Below are 25,248 nucleotides of genomic sequence, written 5' to 3' on the forward strand. Positions count from 1 at the left end.
TCAATAATATTTATTTGTAAGCCATATGACTGGAATATTGTGGAACACATTACAAACAAACACGTGTGAACAGATTAGATTTTGCATATTTGTTTTCTATAAGAATTCGTACGGGAACAATTAAATCAGGCTTGTGAACGTATTATTCTTTAGTAGCACTTAACGTCCTTTTCATACCACTCACAATCATGTTCACTGTCTTGGGTATGGAATGCTACCCACGATAGTGTATTCCTTTCAAATACAATCTGGTGAAGTGCCGAATTTTATCGTACAATAAAACAACTATAGTCTGGCTGAGAACTTTTCGTAACGGTGTTTGTTTGGTCACTTTACTTAAAAACTACAAGTACTGATCAGAACAGCACCCTGGCCACTCATTGGTAGTGACACAATGCACATTTACACGGCCTGGGGGCTGATCCGATTAGTTACCTAACGTCCTTGACAAGTAAGATGTTATTGTGTCTTGACAACTTTTTTATTATTAAATCATAATTCATAAAATTCAAAATTCACAATGGTAGAACAATTATACAGCATCATGTCAAATTACAAAACGATTGTACTCGGAGTTTTTGAGTGAAGTGACCCAACACCATCACGAAAAGTTTTCTGCCAGACTATAGATGTGTACATACAGGTTTATCATGTGAATGTCAAGTTGAGCTATTTCCATGGTAATAGGAGAACAATAAAATAAATACCCACCCTGGAATCTCCGGTGTCGGTGACCTAGACACTGCATCAGCTGCAACAATGGGTTCAGTCATAATGTTAAATGTGAAAAGAACGATGAGCCGTTGACAGTCAGTTCTCACAGAAATCAAATATTATTCATAATATTTTTTTTGTTCTAACATGAGCTGCTTAATGCGGAAAATAAGAATGTTCACAGTTGCTCCAGCAAAAATCGACATGTATCTTCACTAATAAAAATCTAATACCAATAAAATGCTCATAAAAACAGTAAGTATCTGCCTGAATATGTCACAATTTGTACTGGATATAAATGAGGCATAGATTGAACTGAACACCCTCTCCATCAAAAGTAGTAAACATATACTTACTCCCCACAGAATACGGCTGTATCTCTTCATCTCGTGAATATATACTGAACGATTTCAGTGCTGATATCTGGTATTTAGAGTCAGCACGATGCAGTGTGTTCTTTAGTTGTTCCTCTGTCCTTCTAATGAGCAAACAAACGAGCTCCATCAGTTCGTTGTGGCTTTCTTCATCCTGCACCATTGCACTGCAGTTAACAACACCTGACGCCAAGGTTCTTCGTGCAGCTGTCTCTGTGATCTCTGAACAGAATCATACCACTTATACATATAAGTACAGCATTAATCAGCTCGTCATCTCTGAACACAATTATGCCAGTCAGTTGAAGCACATATATATCAATCAGCTCCTCATATGTGAGGGTAAGTTCAAATTTGATGACGTCACGTCAGCATTATTTCAGCCAAACAGTAATGCGAGCATGTTCTCACATGTACACAAGTCCATTATACACATTTCACATTCATTCGAAAGCAATATATACATTCTTCAACATCAAAGTATTACTTATGGTGGCTGATTCGGGCCATCGATTTATCACCCAGATAAATCTAGGCGATATCGCCTAAAAACGATATGACGACACGATATAGAGATACAGTGAAAAACAAAATAGCGATAACACGACACCATATGGCGATAGCAAGACACGACTCGAATACCCGACTCGACATGGTGACAACGATATGGCAAGACACGATATGGCAATAACACAACACGAAATTGCGATAACACAACATGAAATAGAGAAAGCGTGACATGAAATGGCGAAACGGCGATATTGCAATACTGTGATAAAGCGAAATTGCGATAATGCGAAAGGGTTACGCGACATGGCGAAACAGCGATACTGCGATATGGCGATAAAGTGATATATGCGCTTGGCACATTGGTACATGCGCCTAGCACATTGGGGTATATATTTCAAAATTGCAGTATGAGCAGTCTGAACTGATATTAAAGATAACAACTACAAGACAGCATGCTTAATACCAGACTTCCATAATCTATAAATATCTGTATAGACAGATTGACATCCTTGCTCATAAATCATGTACATTATATTTTATTTACTAGATTTTTCACCCTAAAAAATGTTTACATTCCCATACATGTTCATTTCCAGTAAAATTCTGATGCTCTATCCTCGACAAATCTGATAAAAATTAAATTGGACCTACTTTTGTATCAAATACTTATATCAAATCATGTGTAATATTGTATCCCAGGCTGTTTAATTTGGCTATCTCAAACACAGGAGTTCCTCAGCGGGTCCACAACACTTTATTCGGCGTCAAGTATACAGTTACATGATAGTGCAGCAACGGCCAGATAGCATCTCAGAGGGGATCATCAGTCCACCTGCCTTGCCGTTGTATGAGGGTCCAGTCACGTTGAAAACCAGAATTCTACATATATTCTCACTTTCAGGCATCCTAGTATAGTATGTGCAGTACATGTATGACTAGTCTGCACTATCCAGCACCTCATCCACAATATTATGCTTCCGTGGCCAACCGGCCATATGCAGATGACCTACACATGTCTATTGCTATGGTGGCTCATTCGGGCCATCGCTTTATCGCCCTGAAAAATCTAGGCGATATTGCGGCAAAGCGATAACACGACACGAAATGGCGATAACACGACACGAAATGGAGAAACAGCGATATTGAGATATAGCGATACGGCGATAATGTGCGACATAACGATATGACGAAAAAGCGATACTGCGATAAAGCGAAATTGCGATAATACGAAATGGTTACGCGACATGGCGAAACAGCGATACTGCGATATGGCGATAAAGCGATATATTCATCTTTATATGAGTTTGTGTGTATGTAGTATGTACTTATGTGTATTTGTGTGATGCGTCCATGTTGTATTTGAATTAGTATCGTATTAGTTTAAGTGAGAAAGCAAAAACTTTCTAGGGATTTCATGTAATGATAATATTCGGTGTATGCAAATGGATTTTATGCAATAGTAATCATCTATGCATGCCCATCATGAATATGGTGCTTTTGTGTAACTCATCGTCTGAATCATCAAAATGCAGCAACAACCGAATAATACATACAGAAAGAAACAAACATGATCGACAAAGCACTAAAAGGTGGAGTGGTTATTATTATTTAAGACTAGATCTCTTATAGCAACTTCGGCGTCATATCACCACTAAATAAAGCACAATGGAACAACGTCGGCGAATGGAATCACTGTTCCATCCATAAGTGTTGAAAATTACACTAAATGTAAAAATGTTTGACTTATTTACCGGTTTTCTTTAAATTGTCATTACTAGCATATCATTTGGCTGATTATATTCAATCTTAATACATACAACACGAAGTAAAAGTTCGTTATTGTACAAATTTATCATTGTCTTATCTTTAAAACCATCGTATGAGCTACAACCAAATCGAGAAAGTGTTACTCTTACTTTGTAAAAGATAAGTTCTACCTTTTTAAAAATAAAGTGTACTATTCAGTTTTTTCTAGAATTGGGTAAACTGCCATGCCGTTTTGAGATGTACATGTCTTTTAAGGCCCATGTTAAACGCCTTATCAACATCTGTAGCGCGTATACGTGTTGTAACTAAATATACACATGAGCGTTAATTAAGCACAACCTGAAACTAAGGGCAATTTTAAAACTTTTAGCTCAAACAGGCGATCATACTAGAATGCACATGTAAAGCACGTGCTTCACCCAATCTATAAAATGCAGTGGGTCGCAGGTTCATGTGCTGCGAACGCGCCTAATACATTGGGGTATATATTTCAAAATTGCAGTATGTGCAGTCTGAACTGATATAAAAGATGACAGTACATGTATCTTTCCAGTAAAATCCTAATGCTCTTGCCTCCACAAATCTGATAAAAATAAATGAATTGGACCTACTTTTGAAATCAAATACTTTAATCCAATCATGTGTAACATTGTATCCCGGGCTGTTTAGTTGGGCTATCTGTCTCCTTAAACACAGAAGTTCCTCAGCGGGTCCACAACACTTTATTCGGCGTCAAATATACAATTACATGATAGTACAGCAACGCACAGATAGCATCTCAGAGGGGATCATCAGTCCACCTGCCTTGCCGTTTTATGAGGGTCCAGTCCCGCTGAAAACCAGAATTCTACATATATTCTCACTTTCAGGCATCTTGGTATGGTATGTACAGTACATGTATGGTCAGTCTGCAGTACCGAGTACCTCATCCACAATATTAAGCTTCCGTGGCCAACCGGCCATTTGCTGCTGGCCTACACATGGCTTTGCTTTTAACTGCACTGTAATGAATATGATATACTACTTTTACTTAACTTAGTGAGTGAGTTTTATTTTACGCCTCACCCAGCAATATTCCAGATATATGGTGGCGGTCTGTAAATAATCGAGTCTGGACCTGACAATCCAGTGATCAACAGCATGAGCATCGATCTGCGCAATTGGGAACCTATGACATGTGTCACCCAAGCCAGCGAGCCTGACCACCCGATCCCGTTAGTCGCCTCTTAAGACAAGATTGGGTTACTGAAGATCAATTCTATCCGGGACCTTCACGGGTGACTTCACTCAGGAATACACGAACGTATCTATACTCCCCTTTAAAACCTACATCCGGCCAAATTGCCAACGATAATTGTCAAAAACTCTGAGATTGATTTACTATACAGTGGACTCTGAATTATCCGACAATCTGTGTATTCCGAAAAAAAATATATATTTGGGCCCCGGCAGCGTTCTTCTATATTATCATCATATTAATATTGCATTATCTGACATCTGTACATTCAGAATTCCGACACCATTTTTTGGTAACAATGACACTATCACGCTGTACAATCCGACATCCTCTCCCCATATTAGACTAAAATTGCCAATCCACCTGTCAATGGCTACAATGGAGGATTTTTTCATGAAAATGTGAATATGATTGTGATTGGGTAGTCAGCATGGTATGTACATTGTACTGAAGAGAATAAATACCAATGATGCATGTGTATGTAAATACTGATTTTGTTTTTTTCCCTTTATTTACCAAGTAAATAGCTATCAAACATTAATTTCATGAAGCCAGTTACAATGTATGGTACTGTTTGAAAAGTATTCAAGCAACGAGACAGTGAATTATCCGATACGCTGTATAATCCGACATTTCCCCCGGTCCCAGTGAGTGTCGGATTATACAGGTTCCACTGTACCTACTGAAATTATTTTGGTGTGCAATGTATTGTTTACTTATTTATAGATAGAAGAAGAAAAGTATTCTAGAACTTTTCGTTTACAATGATATTTTCCTTTCTTGATAAGCAACCACCATTCTTAAAAGTAGATCCTTCAGAGATCGATTTCCCATAAGATTAGGCAGATCGATCAGGCACCGTAAGAGCCCAAATCTATTCTGATGAACTCTTATAGCCTACCAAATTCTCAGGGGCGGTGGGGTAGCTTAATGGTTAAAGCGTTGGCTCGTCACGCCGAAGACCCGGGATCGAATCCCCACATGGGCACAATGTGTGAAGCCCATTTGTGGTGTCCCCGCCGTGATGTTGCTGGAATATTGCTAAAAGTGGCGTAAAACCAAACTCAGTCAGTCAGTCAGTACAAAATTCTCAGGATCTTGACATGGACAAGTATCATAGTTTGGAATATGTCATCTCTCATTGTGCTTTTGGATGAGCTATTTTAGTAGAATGGACGGTTTTACGAATGCGTTTATCTCGCATACTATTTTTTCACAATTTTTTATTCACTTCACTTGGATACACTTTGTATGAAACAATCCGTGGACATAGTTTTGTAATGATATATTATGAGAAATGGCATGTCACTTTGTTTCAATTTCACTGGGAATTAATATGTAAAACTGGAACAAACGCAGATACACTTGAGTAGAACTATTTCATTGTCATAATCACAGAACATTTTGGAGCCTAATCCAGCTATATGATGGCGGTTTGTAAATAATCGAGTCTTAACCAGACAATCCAGTGATCAACAGCATAAGCTTCGATCTGCTCAATTGGGAACCTATGACATGTGCCAACTATGCCAGCGAGTCTGACCACCCGATCCCGTTAGTCGCCTCTTACAACAAGCCAGGGTTACTAAAGATCAATTCTAACCCAGACCTTCACAGGTGAGGTGAGGTGAGGTGAAATTGGGTTTAACGTCGTACTTGAGAATATTTCGCTGATATGACGACGTGCATGCGTGTGTATGTGTATGTGCGGCTGCTTGTACTAGCCCAGACTGAAGCTGGTTTTATAGTGCTAGCCCACTGAGATACCATGCCGCAGTGAAGCATGAATACCCCACTCAGACACATTATACTGACTCCGAGCCGACTAGTCCTTGTTGTACCAATTAATGCCGAGCGCCAGGCAGGGACCAACAAGTACCATATTTTAACGTCTTTTTGGTAAGACGCGGTCGGGGATCGAACCCGCGACCATCTGCTCTCTGGGCGGACGCTCTAACCACTTGACCACGGAGGTGGTCACCTCCACAGGTGACTTAACCCGCCATATTGTTGAGGGCGGCGTAAAACTAAACTCACTCGGGTGACTCACCTCAGGAATATACAAACGTATCTATAGTCCCCTTAAAATCATATATCCCGCCAAACTAATGATATTTTCCTTTCTTTAAAAGCAACCATCATTCTTAAAAATAAACCCTTCAGTGGTCGATTTCCCATAACATCAGGCAGATCGATCAGGCACCTTAAGAGCTCAAATCTATTCTGACGAACTCTTATAGACTACAGAGTTCTCATGAGCGTGACATGGACAAGTATCAGAGTTTGGAATATGTCATCACTCATCGTGCTCTTGGATGAGCTATTTCAGTAGCATGGAAGGTTTTACGAATGCGTTTATCTCACATACTTCCCGTATCATATTATAGAATCATCAGAATGATTCAACTTACCCGCTTTTCTACATAATGTTATTGTATCGCCATATCGCCATTTCGTGTCATGTTATCGCAAAGTCGTGTGCAGATGTTGCCATTTCGTGTTGCGTTATCGCTATATCATGTCTTGTTATCACCATGTCATGTTATCGCTATTTCGTTTTTGGCTGTATCGCAATATTGCTATATCGTGTCGCCATATCGCAATATCGTGTCGTGCTATCGCTTTGTTGTGATATTGCCTAGATTTTTTCAGTTCGATAAAGCAATGGCCCGAATCAGCCACCATAACCTACAGACATGAGAAATTCAAATTTGGTATTCATTTTGTATGAATATCAGCTGTGTTTGTTCTACTTTTGCCATTCTTTCTTTTCTTTCATTAGAGTATATTTTACTATTCTTTGTTAAGCAGTATATAACTTTTAGAAAATGAACGAAACTTACCCTTTCGAAATATAATTACACCCCCTTTCCACGACGACAAGAGCACATCGCCTTCTTCCAAGTTCTCATCAGCAACATTCCTGTCGTAAGTGATCGAGATGGACAGGTTTTGTGCTTTCCTGAAAACATAGCAGAAATTTATGCAATTGGTTTCATTAATTAGTGATTATGTTATTTAGCTTCCCTTGGTGACAGCTGCATTTCAACTCATATAATTCACTGATGACACGAGAGAGAGGTAATGTAGGTATGTTCTTACATACTACCAGCTATTATACAGTTATGAGGGCTAAGGGCAATCCTTACGTAATGTACATTGTGTGCTAACATCATTTATACGTTGAATACGTTATACACTTTGTAATGATGCTATCTATATGAATGATGCGTTCTATTTCAATATGGTAACGCACTGGGCATGTCCTTTCCTGAAAAGGAGGAAATATTATCACCTAAGTAAAGACGCAAGTTTCGCTAGTACTAGATTTGAGAACACTAAAGCTCATGCATGCAGAAATTCGAGTGCAAGTCATACAGGATCCTGTGCCCCACACAGCAAGACTGCTCTAATAGGACCGTGTTTTCAAATATTCAATTCAGAACAGGACATTGAAGTGCCTAATATAGTGGGCAGTGATACCATCAGTAGGGGGTTCATGGTAAACGCAACCAACCACCTCTTGCCAAAATCTATCTAACCCAAAAAGATGGGGACATGATTCTGGGGATTTAAAGAAAAGGTGGACATGCGGTTACTTCTTGCCAAACATATTTCTAAATACTAAGGACGTAGTGACAATATTCAACTTAAGAGACAGTATAGAAGGTACTTACAATAACTGATTTATACTATAAGTCACATATTTAACAAATCCAACTGAGTGGGGAAGTTGGCGTCTATCCTTTAATCCAATCTTTTGTGGCTCGCTAGTGTTTGGGATTCGGGAGTTTAGGTTTTGGAGATGGAGTGGCTGAGATGGGCTGAGAAGATCTGAACCATGTCAGATCGGTCTGACACGAGATAGTTGCAGTTTTGATCGAAGGACGGGAGATAGCTGAAGAGTAAGAGATGGTTGAAGTTATTACAGTTAAACTTGCAACCCTCTTCTTAGCTTCATGAAAGGAGACATTTTCTTTGTGTTTGATCTTTAGGATCTCTGATTCGCGTTGCCATACTGGTCAAGACATGGAAGAGGCCATATCGTTGCCACCGGAATTTGTACAGTTCACGTCCATAGTACAGTCATTGCCCCCATGTTTGTCACCACAGCGGTAACAAACAGCAGAGGAAAGAAAAGGTGGGCATGCGGCTACTTCACTTTTGCTAAACACATTTCTAAATACCACTGACATGTCGACAATATTCAAATTTAGAGAAAGTATAGAAGATGATAGAATGGATTTACTATTACTATAAGTAACATATTTAGCAAATCCAACTGAGCCAGTGGCTTCAATCCTGTATTCCAACTAGTTGATTCAACAAAACAGAGTGTAGAATATACGGTTTTGTTTGCTTTATATGTGTTATTGTGAGCATATTGTTTCTTGTAGCAACCTGGAATCCGTAACCTGGCCTCAGCATTCCCCGTATGCCGTAAAAGCACAAGCAGTTCATGCGCGGTCGCGTCTGTATCCCTGTAGTGGTCGGTTGGTAATAAACGGCGAAGACTGCTTGATGTGTCTTGTGTTGGCCAAATGACATGAACGAAAACATTACACAAAGCGACATATTTAATGTATATTGTGCCTACATATATACCATATTCACGTGTTTAAGGCAACGATATATGAATCAAAAGCTTACCTCAGGTGTTCAAATTCTCTCTTCATCTGATTTTGAATGGATAGATGTGTGACCAATCAGAGCCAATCTGTACCCTAGTTCACAAGCCAGGAGCATTGTATATTCTGAACACTTGGAATACACTGTTTTGGTAGTTTTTTCTTCCATCAGTTCAATGAATTCTTCAAATAAGTCTTCATTAAGGATATACAGTTTCCTCGGAAACTCCAGAAAATCTGTGAACGAACTTGCAGGTTGCCAGCTTCCGAAGAAAAGTTTCCACAGTCAATATCACTGTTGCCAAAGGTGAGGGAAGAACTAATGTCGGCGACTGTGCCTCAGCATAGGAAATTATTCGTTTGAAATTTCCTCGAAACTGAAAGTCTTCAGGGGTCACAACTACAGACAAGGCTTTGAATTCAACACATGTTTCGCTTATCCATTCTTCCAAATTTCTTTTCATTCTCAAGTTGTAACTGATTAAATGATCCCTATGTTTTGTGTCCTCTGCAACAGTTAATAGGATTGCTGGTCTATTCTTTCCAAAAATGCAGATGTCACATATCAACTTCTTCTTAATTTTGAGAAATCGTTCTGTATATCTTGCAAACACACACTGAAAAGACGATCCAACGTAGATAAATGCTCCCCATCCATATATTTCCTCAAGTACAGACAGAATCTTTGGGTACTCACTTGACAACATCCTCTGCATACATTTAGGGTAGATGACGAGTTTACCTGCAACATCAATGAAGTGTAAGTGTACTTTGGTTATAGCTTATAATGACGAAGAGAAGTTAAGTAAGTAAGTTACCTACTTACTTGCAGAAGCAGCAACTTTCCAATCGCACTGATGTCTTGACAGCCCTACGTTTGGTAAGTACAAGATTGCCTACTAGATTGCTAACACGATTATGCTTTCACTCCCACTGTTATGGCATTTATAGTTTGGTAAACGAATGCTTATGGTGCAGTCCCAGTGGCGATCTCGGGAGCTCGACCGACTCGACTTTGGAAACTACTCGACTTGTCTCGATCTGGGGCTTATCTTGATCTGAGTCGATCTCACAACGACCTCATAACGAGCTCGTCACGACCTTAGTTCAAATTCAGTTTGACTTCAGTCGACTCATCTCGACTCAGGTCAACCAAGTTGAGAAGACCTATACTCGACCAATACTCGACCAGCTAGACCTGTACTCGACCGGCCCAACCTCTACTCGACCTGTGCTCGACCGTGGCGATTGGTTCTCGACGAAATTCCATTTTTCCATTCCATTTCTTCTGCCGAGTATGCCCTTGGTTGACGAACTGAATACATTACAGGGATAATTTTCACTGGGTACCCATTCAATCTGAGGACTGCAAAGTAGCAACATCACCAATTTGGAAATTGACGGACAGTTGTACAAATCTGCAAGGAATGCTACTAATATGACCATACGGAAATCCAAATCTGAGCACTGCATTGCTCAAATCAAGAACATGACCTCAGTTAAATCCATGTATGATTTCATGTCCTCTCTTCTGGGACAGGAGAAGTCTTCTAGTCTCCCAGATACTACAGATATGTCATCTCTTGCGGAGGATTTTAGCAATTACTTCGTGGAGAAGATAGCAAAGATCCGTTGAGATCTTGACAGGTGTGAACTGTCAGAGTATGTACAAGGTGACATTGTAACCTCAAATATGTATCTTGACAAATTTGATGTATTCAGTGAGGAAGAGGTAAAGAAACTGATAGCAGCTTCAACACCAACCTTCTGTGTGATGGATCATGACACTGATGATTTGGCCAATTACAGACCCGTCTCAAATCTATCCTTTGTGTCCAAAGTATTTGAAAAAGCTGTGAAGACCCGCCTTACTGCTCATTTAAAGAACCACAGTCTATACGATGAATTCCAGTCAGCGTATCGGAGCAATCACAGCATTGAGACAACTTTACTCCATGTAATGGATACCCTGCTTGGAGCGGTAGACTCTGGCAAGGCCTGTGTACTCGTCCTTCTTGATTTATCGGCAGCGTTCGATACGATAGATCACAAACAGCTTCTTGATTGTCTACAAAACCGTTTTGGATTAGGCGGCTTTGTTCTAAGATGGTTTTCCTCATACCTATCAGAACGATCTCAGTTTGTGCTCATCCAAAATACTAGATCGCAGACATGCAACCTTTCATGTGGTGTCCCGCAAGGTTCCGTGTTGGGACCGATGATATTCACTCTCTACACCAGCAGTCTTGGGGACCTTATTACTCGGCATAACATCTTACATCATTGTTATGCTGATGATACTCAACTTTTAAGAAAACTCAATGTTAATGACGCAAAATCACAAGTTGCAGAAGTTGAAGTGTGTGTAGGCAATGTGAAGACATGGATGACAGCAAGTAAACTCAAACTAAACGATAACAAAACAGACATTCTCATAGCTTGTTCACCAGCCAACAGAGCTAAACTGAGTGTGAATTCACTTAAGATAGGTGAATCTCAGATCTCCGTGAGCCCTACAGTAAAAAACCTGGGTGTCATGATAGATTCTACACTTTCTATGGAGCCACACGTCAGCAACTTATGTAAAATCTGTTATCATCACATAAGGAATATCTCCAGCATACGCCACCTACTAACAACTGACGCAACACACCATCTTGTAAGATCTATGGTGTTGTCCCGCTTGGACTACTGTAATAGTCTGCTTGGGAACATGAACAAAGACCTGCTCTCCAGGTTGCAAAAAGTCCAAAATGCAGCTGCCAGATTGATCTGTAGAACCACCAAGCACAGCCACATCTCCCCAATCCTCATGCGTCTGCACTGGTTACCACTCCCAGCTAGGATAGAATACAAAATACTTAGCATGACTTACAGATGTCTTAACAACGCAGCTCCATCCTATCTCTCTAGTCTTGTAAGGGAGTATGTTCCAACCAGGACTCTGAGATCAGCCAATCAGTCGCTGCTCATCATCCCAAATGCACGTCTGAAGACATATGGACACCGACGTTTTTCCTACTTGTCAGCTATCCTCTGGAACAATCTGCACGTGTCTCTCAAAGAATCCCCCTCAATAGCCAGCTTCCAGTCTAACCTAAAAACTTTCCTGTTCAAGAAGCACTATGACATCTAAATGAACTCCTATTGTAAATATGTATATAGTTAGCGCCATGAGCAACCACTTGGTGATTGGATATAGGGCGCTATACAAATGGACTTATTATCACCATCATGAAACCTTGTGGCCCCGAGAAGCCGATACTGCTTACAATTTTTGGTGCAGACTGCCTGGCACCTGCTTGAACTGGTGGATGAACTGGAGAATGCCAACCCTCCTCTACAGCTGCAGCCTCAGCCGTAAGCACATCAATACCATCAAAGCTGAGTATCGGTCAGATGAGTGGGATCAGAGCAGATGGGATGCTGTAGCCCATGCTTTCGAGGAAAGGTGGCAATTTCCATATTGCCTCTGTGGCAAGCACATAAGCATCAAGAGGAGCGGGTCCCTCTTCTACAACAAGACCTTCTTCTCCATTGTCTTGCTGGCACATCGCGGATGCCGACTTCAGGTTCCTGTGTGTCAACGTAGGGGCAGATGGATCAACATCAGACGCCCGGCCCATATCTTCATCTTCGTCAGATGGACCCCTCTCGGCAGATCTTCAACTGCAGGTAATTGTTCTTTTCATAACTAAATCATACAACTTACTATCTTTGGGTGTATGTAATATATCAAAGTAAATGTTTTTGAATTTTGAATGGATTTGACTTAAAAATGTTTAATTTATGACTTTTGCAGACTGTCTCGGGACAGACGAGTATCTAGAGAAAGCCTTGGAGATTCTGGCTAAGAGGTTCCTGATCCTCCTCCGCTCCCTGAATAGCACTGGAGACAGAGCTGAACAGATGCGTCACTTTACACAACATACTGAGAACAGCCAGATGAACCTCATAGACCAGGAGAATGAGGACTGTTCACTCACCCCAGGCGAGTGGAGCTCCTGCACATAGCTGCTTGATGGGGATAACCGGGTGCGAGGAACGTTACCCCACAAGATGGATCCAACCCAAAAAAACGATTTCAAGGACTATTGCATGGTCCCAGGAGCTGTTCATTGGTAAGAGAACATGATATTCAAGTGACTTTAAAGGGTACTCTATTATTTAGGGCTACTTCATTTACAACGGAACTTTTGTTTGGTTTGTATTTACACTATTTACATTTGGTGAATGCGACAAAAAAAACACAATGAAAACTATATACAAAATGAACAAAACAAACTTTCTTACAATCTTGCAAGATGTATTTTAATTTACACTTGGCAATGGATGTGAAGAAAATAAAAAAAACACATATGGGATGAAATATATTTTTTAGAAAGTTTATTTGAAACTCAGTCCAATAACACCTCTGAAAGTATAACTTTACATGAGCATACCAGCTGGCGTGGAGATTGGCGCGTTACAAATTCACTCATTATTATTATTATCTGAAAGTAACATTTCACACCAGTATAAAATGTTCATGACAACATATGAGTATCACGTTCTACTTCTCAGTTTCCCTGTCCTTGCTGAGAGTCCTGAACATGTGACTGATCCTCTGAGGTGTGTGTAGGGTCCATGAGACCGCTTGGCAGGTTCGGAGATATACCTGCTGCAGCACTGGAGTCAAAGCTGGGGAAGAAACCAGTTTGTTCAGCTGCTTTGTGCAGTGTTGGAGGGTGTGTGTTCAGGGTGGACCTCTAGGTGGCAGCAAGTTGGTGTGGAGAGGGTGTACTACCACTGACTGCTGTTTGGTACTGATGATCAATTGGGAAGATCGCGATAATTTATGCGGTCATCATTAAGTGGAGCTGGGTCGACTTTCGGTCGAGTCGGTCAACTCCAGGTCGAGTCCAGAACGAGTTGGTCGACTCAAGTTTGTCCAGTCGAGGCCGAGTACAGATCGACTCTAACACGAACATAGATCGGCATGTCAGGCCAGCTCGACCTTCAACACGACCAACTCGACCTAATGTCGACCCCAAACTTGACGTACCTCGACCTATTCTCGACCTGGTCTCGCCCCCATCTCGGACCGACGGTCGAGGAGGTAATCAGGGAAAACTTTTGACATGTAAAAAAAATTCAAAAGCTTGACTTGACCTGACTCGACCTGAAACTCGACCGACTCGAGAAGGTCAAGTAGCACAAAGTCGGCACTGGGACCGCACCATAAAACAGTAACTTAGCAACAGTCACCATGCATCCAGTTGCTCACACGCCTGAGCCATTGTCACTAGAGCTAGAGGGTTAACTAGGTGAAGTTATCATAGAAACAATCAGTTCGTGCTCAGATGGACTTCAATTTTAAAAACTATGTGGTAAAAGCAGATAGGAATATGTATACCTGCATCATAAATGTCCTTTTGGAACACGCTGCTACTGAATGTTGTAGATAGGTACACCTCCTTTGACTTTCCAGTATCTAAAATAGAAACACGAAATTGTGGTCCAACACAGTATCATGTATTCAATAAAATGGCAAAAAATACACGTACAATAAAACACCATTTTTAATCAGCATGTTAAGAACAATACCTGTTTTATACAATCAGTTTTAATTACAGTGCAACTACACCCTCTGCATTCTTAGTATAGGAGATTACCTCCCCTACTGATTTCACTTATACTGTTGGAACACACATGGTAGACTAATCAGGGTCTCTTTAATATTGTCGTGACTGCGGTTCCAAATGAAGGTACAACAGAACAAATAAGAACATAATAAACTAGTGCTCAAAAGAAAGTATACAGTGTGCTTGACCAAACTTGGAAAGTAAGGAAAAGCATATATAAATGACCATCTGTTTAATTTTAATAGAACATTCAATTCTACAACAAAGGTATATAATCTCATTTCATACCATGTTTGACTGATACTGAAAGACACGTGGTATCACAGTCTTAATATTTACATATACTGAGTCAAAAAAGAAACTTCACAAAATGTAATTTGAAAAATAATGAATAATTTTTCTCTGATGATACATCTATGTATCCGAAATGGGATCCCTATCTTTCGACTCTAGAAAAACGTTAGCAAAACCCACTCAAACCCATCCATTCCTCCTGCAAATGACGTTAGTGCCAAATCAGGCTTTGCACGTGCACTCGATCACGTGATCTTCGCATCGAAGTTTTCTTCATATGGACGTGTTTGCATTGGCCTCAAGAATTGAAAAAACACTTTTAAACCGCAGTTCTAACGGTACTTGAAATGCCACGATTGTCAAATGTTCAACGTGAACGTGCCGTTGGCATGTTGCAAGCGGGAAGATCAGTTATTGACGTCGCAAGAGCAATGGGATGCAGCCGTCGTACTGTGTATGACTTGCGAGGTCGTCTACAACAAACTGGCACCACTTCTGATCGCCCAAGGTCAGGTCGTCCACGTGTGTCGTCACGAGCAGAAGACCGTCAAATCGTCCTACGTCACCTACGTGACAGATTTCTGCCGGCTACATGAACCAGGGCTGAACGCCGTTTCATCAACGTTAACGTTTGCTGTGGGCCCAACGTCACCTCCGATGACGTCTTTAGCGATGAATCCAGGTGTACACTCAGATTCGCGGACGACAGGCATAGAGTCTGGAGACGACGTCATGAACGGTATGCCGAATGTTGTGTGGAGGAAGTCGACAGATTCGGGGGCGGAAGTTGCATGGTGTGGGGTGATTTCTGTGGGAACAACCGTTCCCGACTTCTGGTCATCCGTGGGAACCACACAGCTGCTGCTTACCGCGACCAGGTGCTCACACCTGAACTCGTTCCTTTCATGGCGGCTCATGGCCCAGGTCTACAGTTCCAGCATGATAATGCTCGGCCACATACCGCGATGTTGACACGAAATTTCCTTCAAAATGCTGGAATCAACGTCATGGACTGGCCATCGAGGTCCCCTGACCTTAATCCAATAGAGCACGTTTGGGATGCACTTGGGAGAAGGCTTCGTGGTCTTAGGAACCAACCTCAGAATTTGCAGGAACAATGGCGCTGCCTTACAAGAGCAATGGCGCAGAATCCCCAACCACGTGTTCACAAGCATCAGGCAGTCGATGAGGAGACGGTGTTTTGCAGTGGTGAATGCGCGGGGCGGCCATACACGATACTGAACTGAGAAATTTCGCATTTTTATTCTTGTGACATTCTGTATACCCATGTTTTGGAACGGCGGTGTTGCCTAATGGAACTGATTATGGCACTGTCAGTGTATCGAATACATCACACAGATCTCAGCAATGAAATAATAACAATTTAACCATCTTACCATCTCTTGTTCTTTTAAAGTGCCCTGAAGATAGAACGTGAAGTTTGTTTTTTGAGTTGAGTTGAGTTGGCCTTTACGTCACATCGGCATTATTCCAGCCATATAGTGACGAGAACAAGTCTGCATTAATATACATTGTAAGTACAAAGTGGTTTCGTTTCAAAGACATACATTCATTACGTTGTCATTTCAGAACAGAGAATGTCATAGCACTAGATTGAAAAGCAGGTACATTCGTTATTGACATTACACAGTTACATTTTATGATATAGATCGACTTCCCTCAGGTAGTTTAGTATCAGATGAGCGCTCACGCTGGAGAACAGATCTTTCAGATTGGTTGCGTGATAATGCGAGTCCCTTGCAGATGTAAAATCCACACAGTCAAGCAGAATATGCTTGACGGTGAGAACCTCATCGCAGGAGAGACATATGGGGGGTCCATCCCCATCTGTTTTTAGCAGATAGTCATGTGTAAACCGACTGTGGCCAATACGACATCGTCGTAAAATTACTTCATCACGTCTTGACTGGCAACCCAAGTAGGTATAACCGATTGTTGGCTTCAATTCATGGAGTTTGTTTCTTCCTACTTGAGTGTCCCACCTTTTTGCATCAAGTCCCGAGTATAGCTTTTGATAGTGGGTTTGAAATCACTGTACGGGATTAGCAGTGGAGATAGGGGCTTTTCAAGAGCTGCTTTTGCTGCAGCATCGGCCTTAGTGTTACCTGCTATGCCGACGTGACCCGGCAACCAGCAGAGGATGATGTCATATTGGCTAGTAGAAAGGTCGTTGTACAGTTCTAATATGTCCAGGATGATTGGGTGACTTGAAGTCACGTTTAGAAGTGCTTGAAGGCAGGATAATGAATCTGTAAATACGATGAAGTTTTTGGACTGATTTTGCTGTTGAATGTAGGTCAGAGCTGAGAAGATAGCTTTGGTTTCAGTGGTGAAAATGGAACTGTTGTCGGGGATCCTAGAGGAGACAGTCTTGGCTCCAATGACTGTAGCGCTGGCAACTTGGCCATCGTCCTTGGATCCGTCTGTGAAGATGGATCTGTGAGTGTTATACTTCGAACGTAACTGGTTGTATTCCTGTTTGAACACCAAGGGATTTGTTTCAGACTTTTTGAGTTTGGTGAGGGTAAGATCGACTTGTGGTTTCACCATTTGCCATGGTGGTGAGGACAGAAGTCGGTAAGGCGCAATGATGTTGAGATCAATTTTAGCTGCAGTTATGTGTGGTTTGATCCTGATTCCAAGTGGTGGAACCAGGCTTGGCAGTTTAGGAAATAAGTTTTCGTAGAGCGGGTTGAAAACACAATTGTATGCTGGATTGGACTCATTTGAACGTAATTTAGTGATATACTGCAGTGAGAGTTTAATGCGGCGTTGTTCAATGGAAGGTTCATTGGCCTCCGCATATAGACTGTCTACCGGAGAGGTCCTAAAAGCTCCCAGGCAGAGCCTTAGTCCTTGGTGGTGGATAGAGTCTAATTTTTCTAAATTGCTTTTGCAGGCTCCACCGTAGACAATGGAGCCATAATCTAGTTTACTGCGGACTAATGATCTGTACAGGTGAAGGAGGGTGGTCTGATCCCCTCCTCCCCACTCTGTATTTGAAACTACTTTTAGCAAGTCTAAAGCCTTCAGGCACTTTGTTTTCAAATATTTTATGTGTGGTAAGAATGTCAGGTGGCGGTCGAATATGAGTCCAAGGAATTTGGCCTCTTCTACTACTTTGATGGGAGTACCATCTAAAGTTAGGTCTGGATCCTTGTGTGGTTTGTATTTACGACAAAAGTGAATACAATTCGTTTTGGATTTTGAAAACTTAAAACCATTTTCATTGGCCCATTTTTTGGATTTTGTTAAGGCAGAGTTGTAGCTGCCTTTCTATTGCGTGCATGTTCTTACCACGACATGAAATGTTGAAGTCATCCACGAAAAGGGACCCATCAACGCAACTGTTCAGAGCGTTAGTGAGGCTGTTAATTGCTAAAAAGTGTGACAGACAGGATGCTGCCTTGGGGGACGCCCTGATCTTGGTGGAAGTAGTCAGACAATGAGGAACCCACCCGAACTTGGAATTGTCTGTTATTTAGAAACCGAGATATGAATTGAGGTAGTCTACCCCTCAATCCAAACTCGTGTAAATCTTTTAGGATACCATGTTTCCATGTTGTATCATATGCTTTTTCTAAGTCGAAAAAGATAGATACTGCATGTTGTTTGTTGACAATGGAGTTTTTGATGAATGCTTCCAGACGCACGAGATGGTCAATGGTACTTCGGTTTTTTCGGAAACCACATTGGAGATCACTGAGGAGGTTATTGTTCTCCAAGTACCAGATTAATCGGTTGTTCACCATGCGCTCCATGGTTTTGCAAACGCAGCTAGTTAGTGATATAGGACGGTAGTTTGAGGGATCAGTATGGTCGCGACCGGGTTTTGGTATAGGGATGATGATGGCATTGTGCCACGAAGGGGGGAAGTGTCCGGATGTCCAGATGTCATCAAATATATTTAGGAGTGTTTCCAAGCCTATGTCAGGGAGGTGTTTCAGGAGCTGATAATGGATTTCATCAGCTCCTGCCGCAGTGTCGTGAGCCTGTCCTAGGGCAGTACGTAATTCATGGAGGGAAAACGTTTCGTTGTAATCTTCCCCATTATCAGAGTTAAAATTGACTGGTTTCTTTTCTTGTTTGGTTTGATATTTCTGGAACTGAGGGTTATAATTTGATGAGGAGGAGTGGTTTGCCAAAGTTTCGCCAAGTTTGTTTGCAATTTCAGATTTATTTGTTAGTAGGGAGTCGCCATCTTTCAGGTGGTGAACTCCTGATTTTGACCCTTTGCCCTTGATCTTTTGAATCATGTTCCACACCTTGGACATGGGTGTGCGGGAGTTGATTTTTGACACATATTTCCTCCATGAGCGGCGTTTAGTTTGTTTGAAGGTACGTTTTGCCCTGGCATTTGTCATTTTAACAGCATTCAGGTTATGCACTGTAGGATGTTGTCGGAAATATTTTTCCGCCTTCTTCCTATTTTTCCTAGCTTGTTTGCAGTTTGTATCAAACCATGGTTTGCGTATGTGCGGGTTTGCAGAGGACTTGGGAATACTTTTGTCTCCGATGGCATTTAGGACGTCTGAAAATAGTTCCATGGGGTCAGGAACATTCCTGAAGTTGTCTGGCTTAAGTTTTTCTGCACATAGGGTTTGGAATAAAGGCCAGTTGGCCTTAGTAAAATTCCATCTTGTTGATGGTGGTTCATCCGTGGGGTTGATAGGAGTAAGAATTCTTGGGAAGTGGTCGCTTCCACAAAGGTCGTCATGGACCGACCATTCGAACTCATTTAAAAGATTACAATCTGTAAGTGATAGATCGAGAGCAGAGTATGATCCAGTGGCAGGATGGAGGTAGGTGTTTGATCCATCGTTGAAGATGCATACATCATTATTGGAGAGAAACTCTTCAAGGATCTTTCCCTTACTATTTGTATCATTACTCCCCCATAGGGGGTTATGGCCATTGAAGTCGCCCATGATTATGCAGGGCTTTGGGAGTTGATCGTATAAGTTCTGAAGATCTGATAGGCGGACAGTTGAGGTGGGAGGAGATAGGGAACATAGTGTAAACCCTATGTTCAGAGTTATGCGGACAGCAACAGTTTGTAGGTTGGTGTTAAGTGGAACAGGGCTATGGAGGATGCCCTGCCTCACCAGGATAGAAGTGCCTCCTGTAGCTTTTACACCGGGAGGAGAAAAGGAGTGGTAGGAACTGTACCGACGGATGTCAAATTTATCGGTCCTTTTTAGGTAGGTTTCTTGGAGACAAAACGCAGATGGTTTGAAGTCTTGAATCAATAGCTGTAATTCATTATAATTATTCTTAAGTCCTCTGCAATTCCATTGGATAATGTTTTGTGGGTTCATGGTGCTTCCACTGGTGACATGTCACGTGAACGTGAGGAAGCGTTTTATGAACTCCTATTTGTGTCTGGTGGAGATGGAGTTACCTCCATATCCAGAGGGCCAAAGGAGTTATGGACCTCGATGGGGACCTCTGAGGGAGAGGTGGCCTTTGGTTTTGTGTTTGGCGGTTGTTCGAGTTGCTTTAGTCTCTCTAGCCTCTTTTTTTCCCTTTTTCTGCGCGCAGTTTCTGTCTCTGGTTTTGGCATTTGCTCTGGTGTTTGTGATTCAGAGGTTTTGACTTTTGGCGTTGGAGATGGAGTTGCTGAGATAGGCTGAGCTGTGTTGAGTTCAGTTGGCTGAGAAGACGTGACCCATGTCAGGTCGGTCTGACATGAGATGGTTGCAGTAGTGATGGTAGGACGGGAGACAGCAGCAGAGTAGGTGATGGTTGAAGGGGCTGCAGTTAGACTTGCAACCCTCTTCTTTGCTTCGTGAAAGGAGATGTCTTCTTTGTGTTTAATCTTCAGTATCTCGGATTCGCGTTTCCATACTGGGCAGAACTTGGAAGAGGCCATATGGTTACCACCGCAGTTTGAGCACTTCACTTCCTTAGTACAGTCGTTGCCCTCATGCTTGTCACCACAGCGGTAACAGACAGCAGAGGAACGACAGGACTTGGATCCATGTCCAAACTTTTGGCAGTTGTAGCACCGGAGTGGATTGGGGACATACACCTCCACACCAATGCTACAATAACCAGCTCTAATCGAGTCAGGAATGTTTGCTCGCGCGAACGTGAAGAGATAGGTGTTCGTTGGTTGAACAACACCATCCTTTTTGAAGGTAAATCGTTTGACGGCTGTGACGGATTGCTGAGAGAGTTCCTTGACAATTTGTTCTTCAGTCATGTCAGACAGGCATCGAGCTCTGTCCCGTACAATGCCTCTACACGAATTAAGGGTTTTGTGTGCTGAGACAGCGACCTTGATATTTACAAATTCTTGTATTTTGAGAAGATTTAAAGATTGGTGTTTCCGGGTACATTCTATCAGAAGAGAGCCAGATCGGAGCTTTGTGACATTGGCAACCTCTCCGCAGATACCAGCAATACCTTTGGAGATTGCAAAAGGGTTCAATTGCAAAGGTTGCTTGTCGCAAGCCTCAATAATCAGGAAGCGTGGCCAGTAGTCAGGTCGGGGGGGGGCGTACTCTCGTCAGATGAGGAATTGTCGGTATCCATATGTCTTCGTTTTGAACCGGGGTATTGGGAAGCCATGTCGTGGGTAATGTGGTTCGGCATCCCCTCTCCCCACCCACCGTGGAGTGTCAACAAGGACGATCTTATATTGCAGCGGATCTCCAAGCTGCAAAGACCAGGGATAAGGGGATGTTATACTCCAGCGAATTTGACATGAAATGCTGTAGCTGCCTACCAGATTAAAGGTCAGGATGGTTCTGTCCATGACAATCAATTGGAGACGTACAGAGATCGGAGGTCAGCATCACCAGATTGGCCCATGAGCCACCGCCTTCTGTGCATGGGTCTGCGAGGCTAGTTTGTTTTGGTGGAATATTTGTTAACATTTTGAACATGGTCAAAAGTGTTATGTAATACCACGTTTTGTATAGACATTCCATGCACAGGGCAAGGCATGACCAGCCGATTGGTAGAATCGGGCCTATTCTACCACCCGTCTAGGCAAAGTTAGGGTCGAAGTGGTGTGTTGGATTATTGAACACTATTGCCGGTTCCGTCATCCTCAACCACCAGACACCCTTCCTCTGCCGACACAGGGATGCAACCCACGGCAAACGGGTTGCCCAATTTGGTCGCCTCTTACAACCAGCAATGGGGTGCTGTGGACCTATTCGACCCCGGGTCCACACGGGGGCGAAGAGCCATTGGCGTTACTCAGCACCCACCACGAGGAGGTTGCTCTTCAAAGGGTGCCAGTTTGTTTTTTGACTCAGTATAGATCAACAAGACGGATTTTCTGCAAATTGTCATTAAATGTTGAATCAATAGTAAGTGTGACCACCAATGGTTTCAATACACGCTAACATCGTCGACACAATTGATGACGTAAGACGACGAATGACGATAGGCCTGATCCTTTGCTATTCCTTCAGGAGACCCCGTGAAGATCCGGTTAGAATTGATCTTCAGTACCGATGCTTGTTGTAAGAGGCGACTAACGGGATCGGGTGGTCAGGGTCGCTGATTTGGCAGATCGATGCGCATGCTGTTGATCGCTGGATTGTCTGATCCAGACTCGCTTATTTGGAGACCGCCGCCATATAGCTGGACTATTGGTGAGTGTGGCGTAAAGCTAAACTCACTCACGCAGTTCTTTAAGAGACATTGTTCCAGTTGCTGAGCTGTGAGAGGTAGTCTTCTGATTTGTCGATCCAGGTAGTCGTATAAGTGTTCTATTGGATTCATGTCGGGAGAACATGCTGGCCACGGTAAACAACGGTGTTAAGGTTATGCTGAAAGTCGTTTGTCAGTCTTGCTGTCAGTCTTCCTGGTTAACTCCTTGTTGGGTCATTCCGAGAGCACTATATCTTTCGATTTGCCTCAAACGTGCCATAATGATGGTGTTGTTACTACCGTGTTACTCACGTGTCGCATAGGCTGGTTTATACCGTTAGTATGCATGTGCATTTAGTGTTACATATGAAATCTTTTGCGACCTTTAGGCGATTCGTTAATTTGTTTCACTGTCTTTTCCCAGGAAGAATGGGTCTGTACGTGTGTGACAGGGCTCAGCATGACTTTGTTGATTGTTATGTAATATATTGCGGTGCATAGTTTTTCCTGAGCACTAAGTTAGAAATGTGAAGAAGACAAATCTGCGTATTCACACGCAATTCTAGACAAAAATAGATAATCCCCCATTCGCCCATGGAAACGTTTTTGGTAACCTAGAAGTCAACATCAACCCCATGCTTTCATGTAGGCCCATGTTATCTGCATGGCCACAGAGAACAGGTGTGACTGACTCGACACAAGGATTGCTGTCCTGCAGATGTGACTGAAAACTGATCCTGCCAAAAACATGCATGAACTCTACTGGGCGTACCTGTTAGGGAGTGACGTGTGATTCTCTTATATGAAGTTGATCCCCACTCTTTGCCATTGTTTTCAGAATCTGAAATAGAACAAACGAATCAAAAATAGAAACATACATAAACAATCGTTACAAATTAGAAGAATGACTAGATTGTTTTACGTTATATTTGCGTTATGCCACCTTACTCACAGATGAGTATTTCCTATGAATAACCAGTACTAATGGGTTTTTTTGTCTCTTATTCTATATTGAATTTATTTGTGTGCAGTTTTTGTACTTTCAACTTACATGCAGAATATATATTAACAACAAAAGCAATCATGCTCACCCCCGAAATAACGAGTAGGATGGAATGTTGTACCCACTGAGACTTTAAACGTTTGGTCAGAGAAAGATGATGGATGCGAAAGTGAAGATTCATCACTGTCGTATACAGACATGGTGTTCAAATCTCTACTGCTTCACATTAACTATTGTAGACGACTGTATTCTCTCCAACCATTCACAATGTTCCATTCTCAGTATATTTCCCTGCTCGTCAATGGTGTAGGTTTCAGGGCCTTTTCTATTATAGAATACAATGCCCGCAGCATACCCGACTGCAATTTCTAATATCTTGAAATTTTGAGGACTAGTCTGGTTTTGCAAAGGAGAATCATACAGTGCAATCTCAATGAGACTGGTAGGGACAGACGTGAGAGCTCCGTCTGGTCGTTGATAGGATGCGTCACACCCTAGTTTATCCCCCAAAGACGTCTTGAACTCGTCAACGCTCCAGTTGCAAGGGAAACCGTTGGGATTTATTTCCCTTGAGTCGTACGTTCCACCTCCATTCCTTTCGTTAATTCCCACGAAGAAAGAACCCCCTCCTTCAAGTTTTGACATGGAACATAAGTTTTCCCTGAATCTCAGATCAGTCCAGATGTAATCAATAAACGAGGAAATGTTATGAAATGTTCGCTCTTTCTTCGTGAACACACTTTTAAGTTCAATGTGTCTGTTTTCATGAAGTCGTTTCTCAAAGTTGTGGATTCCTCTTAGTGTTGGTTCTGTCGCTGTTGTGATCACCTTTCTGGACAAAAGAGAGACGAAACCAATGGTCGACGCATTTTCAATCATAAAATCCGATGCGACCTTTGTGTGAAAATGTACTGTACATACAAACCGTGCTTTGTTTACAGTGAGGAGAAGAACAGGAGTACTTTCAAAACCGGGAAATTCTTCCTGTAACCACCGACGTCTGTAAACATCCGTGAACAGTTGTCCATCAGGGATTAGATTTTTCAGGCAGGCGTCAGTAAAGTTGTCAAAGTGCCCAAGATACCTATCTTTTGGATCTTGACCGTGCACATGAATAAGGATCTTACCGCCTGAGGTATTTCTTAATGCTGATACTTTCTTCTCAAATTCTTTCAACTTTCTCTTTTTAGTCTCGTTATGTTTAAGTTTAGAAGAAAATAGGTTGACATCAAGGTGTATCAAGAAGAGATAAGTTCCGTTGTAAGCAGAGGAGAAGGCTGTTGCTACCTCTTCACAGTCACAACAACCTGTTCGGAAAGAAGATAGAACGGTTAACATGTCCACAGAAAGTGGAAGAAAATGTTTAATTGTCCGTGAAAACACAGTCTTAGATATATGCACCGTTGGCAGGAACACTTACTTTACAACAGAAGGGTTGCACGTAGATGCCATAATGATCAACATTTTC

The 25,248-nt window shown here is 42.0% G+C and overlaps 1 protein-coding gene across 4 annotated transcripts in view; it reads right to left on the reverse strand.

The window, feature by feature from the left end:
• The window catches only part of LOC124265948 (mucin-12-like), a 189,219-nt gene that overhangs the window by 162,914 nt on the left and 1,057 nt on the right, over nucleotides 1-25,248 (reverse strand). For 2 of the 4 annotated variants that reach the window (XM_046700768.1, XM_046700771.1), the window contains exon 2: nucleotides 23,979-25,087. The exons of the other annotated variants lie outside the window; for them this stretch is intronic. In XM_046700768.1, coding sequence (XP_046556724.1) covers nucleotides 23,994-25,087 — 1,094 coding nt within the window. In that variant the 3' untranslated portion in view covers nucleotides 23,979-23,993. Of the gene's footprint in view, nucleotides 1-23,978; nucleotides 25,088-25,248 lie in introns of those variants that run through there. 4 annotated transcript variants of the gene reach the window in all.

The sequence above is a fragment of the Haliotis rubra genome, unplaced genomic scaffold, assembly GCF_003918875.1.
Source record: "Haliotis rubra isolate DU_JTF1 unplaced genomic scaffold, ASM391887v1 Scf1220, whole genome shotgun sequence".
NCBI classification, from domain to species: domain Eukaryota; kingdom Metazoa; phylum Mollusca; class Gastropoda; order Lepetellida; family Haliotidae; genus Haliotis; species Haliotis rubra.